We start from the raw sequence: 6,374 nt of genomic DNA on the forward strand, positions 1-6,374 counted from the left end.
CTAAAAGTTTCTATTATTGGGCTACTTAATTTGAGTATAAGACATGTCTGATGATGAGAGAGTCTCATACAAGAATTTGTGAGTAATTATTATAAATACACGTAAACTTCTCTTTACTTCTTTAATAATTACTTACAGATTAATTCTTATGAAATAAAATATGCATTAAGTCAAAAAATTTAACATATTTATTTCCTTAATTATTATTATATGTTTGAATTTATTCATTTACCATTTTCAGTCATACTATTACTAAATTAAAATTAATTAATATGACTTGCAATCAATTCACACCCAATGATATATTTCCATTTGTTGCCTCTTTAGAAGATGACACTTGAAATTTTCCAACACTTTTATGACATTGTATGATATAATTTTCTTTATAGCAAAATAAACATAGTCATGTAGTATATTTTGTTTATCAACTTTTATATTTTTTATTATATGCACCTAAAAATATTAAATATAAAAAAATATTGAATATCGTGAAAATAAAAAAAAAATGCATCAACTGTTTAGAACCAGATAATTATCTATGTATGCTAAAAAATATTTTATATCATCTAAAATTCAATCTACATAATTCTAAAACTCAATCTATATAACTTTAAAATTCAATTTCCAATTATTCTAGTACTACTTGAATTAGTAAATCCTAAATTCTAAACAAACTCCAATTCTTACGAAAAATCAAGTATATTAGTTAAAAAAATTAAAATAATAACTAATTATGTCAAGCATGGCACTCTTTCTAATAAATTTTTATTAAAAATAATAATATTAACTTCTTTAATTTTGCTTATTTTATGGCTTGAATAATAATAATAATAATAATAATAATAATAATAATAATAATAATAATAATAATAATAATAATAATAATGATAATATTTTTATTAGGGTTTGAATAGTAATAATTGGAAATAGTTAAGCATGATGTGAAGCCCGGCCTTAGATATGAAAAATATGAATCCAACAAGCTACGTCATATACATAAAACTAGATTCATTTTTTATTAAAAATAAAACTTCCATTGGGTTCCTTTAGGGTTTGAATTATATTAAATCTGTATATAAGTTTGTTACCTAAAAAAAGGCTGAAAATGTGAATCAACCCTTAAAAATCGTAAACATATCAACCCAGCCCACCTTCTCTTATTATTATAAATACACGTAAACTTCTCTATACTTCTTTATTCATTACTTGCAGATTCTTATAAATTAAAGGAATATAATCTCCTCTAGGGTTTTAGTTTTAAATTCTTATAAGTTTTCTCTTAATTAATCTCAATTACAAGTTGATTAAGATCAATGGAAGATTCTTCTAATTTTCCTGAGAACGCGATAACTCTAACGAGTTCAGATGGAGTGACGTACGAAATCGAAGAAGACGTTGCAGTGCAAATAAAAACAATCCATATGTTTTTTGAAGATTTGCCTGTAAATGGAAGAAAGTTTCCGGTGCCGGATGTAACCGGAGTTACACTAGGCAAGGTTATCGAGTACTGTGAAAAACATGTGGAAAGCCCTAATAGCAGTAAGCCTGAGTATATTCAAGAACTCAAGAAATGGGATCAAGAATTCGTGAAGGGTCTTGATCTGTCCATTCTATTTGATGTAATAGAAGCTGCTGACTTTTTGTATGTTAAATCTTTGTTGGAATTGACATGCGAAGCTGTAGCGGATATGATCAGAGGCAAAACGCCGGAGGAGATCAGGAAAACTTTCAACATCATTAATGATTTTACACCTGAAGAAGAGGCACAAGTTCGTAAAGAGAATGAATGGGCTTTCGTATAATAAATACTTCTAGTTAGCAACTTAAAAAAAAAAAAAATAGTTAGACGATGTACTTTTTTTTTTCAAACCACTTTTTGTTTGATGAATGTGTTTTTTAAACAATAATTATTCTGATTCGTCTAATATTTTCGAATGATTTGTCTAAGTAGTGTTGGCAAAAAAAAATTTCAATTTGGGGTTCATCAAAATTTATTTCCCAAATTAGTGTTTATTTAGAAAAAAATTAATTAACTCTATTTGATTTTGGTTTGGAAAGTTCCAACCCTATCAAATCTCTCCTAAGCAAAACTAAACCAAAATTTCAGCATTGTGTGCTACTGCCTCGATCAACATATTTTTCAGAAATCCAGACGTTAACTATTCTAAATATATTAAAATATAATTCATCCTATAAACTAAAATTGTATATATATATATATATATATATATATATATATATATATATATATATATATATATATATATATATATATATATATATATATATATATATATATATATATATATATGTAAATTCTCAATTAATGTTAATTGTATTTTATTGCTAATCCAAATATAAATTAATATATTACAATTTGTAATTAATGACAATAACTCTGACATATTTCTGATTGAATTTGTGCATTGTCAAACGTGAAAAAATCAAATGAGATAATAATAGTACTGCTATCAAAGTTTAGAATCAAATAAGATTCTACTTGACTATATATTATACATCTAAAATTAAAAAAATACAAATTAAGAGTGATCAATAAATAATGTGAAAAAATCAAATGGGACAATTGATGTGAATTGGAGGTAGTAAATGGGAAGGAGTATTTTGTAACATAAAACTTTAAATATAGTTAATTTGTTGACGTAACAAGTTAAAAGGTGTTCTTAGGCTAATTAAATTAAAACTAAATTTTTAGAAGATTTATGTCCAATAAAGTTATATTTAAATTTCTTTCAAAAAAAAAAAGTTATACTTGAATTTCAATTATATATTTTTTTATGTGATTGTGTGAAAAATTATTCTATAAAGGCATGTCAAAGCATATTATTGATTGAATACTATTATACTCTGTTTTATGTTTTAAAGTAAAGTTCAACTCTCTTCCTACAAAAAAGTCCTATTTTTAGGAGATCTAATTATGATCTTTTTTGCTGCGAGGGTTTCGGACTTAAACTTCGGATCTCAATGCATATGTTATCTTAATTCTTTCATGTTTAGAATTACATTTAACTCTCGTCATATAAATTAAATATTATATTCTTTTAATTTATTGGACTCTTATATCTCTTGTCTTGTAAGAGTTTAGGGATTAACTTTATGTTTTTTTATTGAAATAATAATTAATTTATAGATAAAAGTTTAAACGTACGTTGTCACAATTGACATTATTCACCCTGGGGCGAAATCAGAAAAATAAATAAGGGATGTCTAATTAAAAAAAAAAGATTAAATCATTTGTGTAAAAAATTACAATAAACAACAATTGATTAAAGTAATTGTCCTCGTCGAGGTTTCATATTCTGAAAACGGCGCATAATATCATCATTTGACAAATTTTGAAATAAATCACATTCAAAATAAGTTACAACAATATCATTTATAAACTCATCAGATATTTTGTTGCGCAACTTAGTTTTGATAATCTTCATTGCTAGGAAAATTATAAAACTAAAAACCCTAATTTATCTAAATAGATAAACATATCATTATCATCATCATCCTACCCAGTATATCCCGCGCATAAAGGATAAATAGATAAACAAATGAATTGTAAAAGTCCTAATTTCTAAACAAAATAGATCTAAATTCATAAACTCATAAACAAATTGTTTAAAGATAAACAAATAGAATAAAAATTAAAACGGATAAACATAAAATCCCTAATTTATTTACTTAGTCCACTGATGATTGCCGCCGGTGTCTAGTTAAGTCGAGATGGTCCGCTGGCCGCTGCTACAGTGCAACTCGGCGTTGTTTCTCGCTGACTCGCTGATTCACAGGTTCAGTGGTTCATTTGGGAGGGAAATTTACTTGTTTTGATTTTGATATTGAAAAAATTTGGGTGGGGAAATGGGAATTGAAGTTGCTGATATCTTTTTACAAAATATGAGGCATTAATGATAGCCAGGCGCCATGCATATTAATTTGAAATTCAGAACAAGCCAAAAATATTATGGTAGAAGGGTTTAAATTTGTGATTGTTTTGTTAAAATTCCATTTTTTCACTAACTTAGCCAACAGAACTTATAATATTATTTTTTTTTCAAAACTTAAGGGATGTCAACTCAAAATTTAAATGATGTCAGTTGACATTATTTACTCCCCATTAGATCTGCCCCTGTACTTACCAGTCTATAATGAATTAATCTAATCACCTACAACTAATTTGTGACTTGATTGTTGTGAATTACAAATGCTCTTAGTAGGTCGTCATTGAAGTTATAAATGCATAATCTTAGTAAATCCAAGAGCATATTGTCAATTTATTGTCGATGGTTGCTAAAGTTACTTGTCATGTTATTTTGATTATAGTTCTTTTTAGCTTTGGAGAATGTAACAAATGACATCGCGATTCGAAAACTCTAAGATTTTCCTTATCGTTATATAAGTGTTATATTAAAATTGTAAGGCTTAGTTGTAATTAGTTATTTTTGGGTAACGCGAACCAATATACTCAAAATTAGCTGATGAAAAGGAATGATTCACATATACTTTTACTTTCAAATTGGTGCAAAGACTTATGTTGTGTTGAGTTGATGATTTTGACTTGTATGGAATGAGTTGTGTGCGTGCTAGAGCAATCGAAAACGCATGTTGAATGGGTGATAGTGGTTACTTGGGCATTTAGTTGGTATGACAAAGTAGTTCACGAAACTTATTAGCTCTATTCCTAACTTGTAAAGGTTTCCAGTTCATAAGAGGAAAGTAGAACCTTAGTTTGGTGGCTTTTGTAACTTTTGGTCGTGTAGGACTCTTGCAGATACGTACATGCAATAATTAATTATCATATTCAACGTTTCAAGGTATTATCAATAGTAATACTTCATGATTATATGAATCGTATTAGAATTATAGAGCGCCAGAAAGTAAACTATGCAATCGAATAGTCGTAATAGTGGTATATGCAAGTAGAATGAAAGCATTAGGAGACTATAAAAACAAATTTCTAATTAGTAGAGAACGCACTATGGTTGTATATGGTATCAAATTGATTCCCTAGTTATTGAGCCTTGATTATGATTAGTTGGCGTAACACAACTGGATTATGTCCAGTTGCTTTAGTTTTAACACCCGAATTTCCTCCCTTCCTTCACGATTTTGGTTTCGTTTAAGGGGTTGGAAATTCAGGGACACCTCTGAATTTCCAACCCCTTAAACAAAACCAAAAATCGTGAAAGAAGGAAAGAAATTCCGGTGTAACATTAGTAGTCCCCTAGGTGAGATCCGATGGGATCACCGTAAGGGAGGTATGAGCATACTTTTGTCATTGGGCGCCGGGTGGCCGATCCCGTCCCTTGACCGAGGTGTTACCATGTGGGCCTTGAAAACCCCAATATGGTGGCCTCTTCACATGATTAGTACCCTAGTGTGATAGTTTTCTCGAAGGTAGGACCCGATAGGATGAGCTGGAGGGGGTATGAGCTCATACTTTGCCATGGGTGTCGGGTGGCCAATAACGCCCTTGACCTTGTCACTATGCCATGAATAGAGAAAAGATCCACTACTTTTGAATACACTTCGAGGGATATGTAGATTGAAAGCGAAATCATGATTAAATGGAAATGTTTAGACAAATAAGTAGATTCGTATATGCTGTGCTATGTCGTCGTCTATCCCCTTGTTCTATTGTTCTAATTGTTGTAAGTTCATTAATTACTGACATGTATGTGCCTGTTTTTGTTTGTTCATGACTCTCTATGATGTTCCTGCTATGATACATTTGGCTATGGTCATTATGTTGAGCAACAAGAGGATCATAGTTTGACATAATTGGCATAGAAGCTTCTTTTGCATTGCATTGGGAAAAAAGCGGAGTACGATCGTACGAATTATTTTACTAGTAGCCAATGCTTTGTGATTCTTATATTACTTGTAAAGTTTTTGGATGTATAATTCCCTTGTGTGGAGCCATATGACTCCTTGTATGATCCATAGTTACGTTGTATAGTTTTTGAATGTAAGGCAGTAAAAATACTCCTTTAGTATTCGTCAAACCGATGCGTTAACACTGAAACCACGATCCTCGTTAGAGTTAATGAATTGAGGAGCCGACGATAATTCATTCCGTCGTGACATGTTTTTGAAAGGCATTAAAGGCCTCAGATTAGTCTAGTTATGTTATCTATCTGTATATCCTTGTCACATCCTCAGTTTTTAGTAGAAATGCTGCCAAAAATTCCACTCACCTCTTTAAATTTAATCTTTAACGTTTATTTAAATTCTTTCCCTTTTCTTTTTATGCAACACCCGAATTTCCTCCTGTCTTTCAGGATTTTGATTTCGATAAAGGGGTTTGGAAATTCAGGGGTGTTACATAGAATTAAAAATTAAAAATGAGAAACATAAAAGCTCTAATT

At 29.6% G+C, this 6,374-nt stretch overlaps 1 protein-coding gene across 1 annotated transcript; it reads left to right on the forward strand.

Annotated features, from left to right (window-relative positions):
* Positions 1-1,224: 1,224 nt before the first annotated feature.
* LOC130806249 (SKP1-like protein 13) lies at positions 1,225-1,843 on the forward strand. The gene has a single exon (XM_057671257.1). The coding sequence runs from the start codon at positions 1,314-1,316 to the stop codon at positions 1,800-1,802; it is 489 nt and encodes a 162-aa protein (XP_057527240.1). The 5' UTR covers positions 1,225-1,313; the 3' UTR covers positions 1,803-1,843.
* The last annotated feature ends 4,531 nt before the right edge of the window (positions 1,844-6,374 follow it).

Source organism: Amaranthus tricolor, chromosome 2 (assembly GCF_026212465.1).
Source record: "Amaranthus tricolor cultivar Red isolate AtriRed21 chromosome 2, ASM2621246v1, whole genome shotgun sequence".
NCBI lineage: Eukaryota > Viridiplantae > Streptophyta > Magnoliopsida > Caryophyllales > Amaranthaceae > Amaranthus > Amaranthus tricolor.

Coding starts and splice junctions, on each gene's coding strand:
- LOC130806249 (XM_057671257.1), top strand. CDS start 1,314: ATGGAAGATTCTTCTAATTTTCCTGAGAACGCGATAACTCTAACGAGT.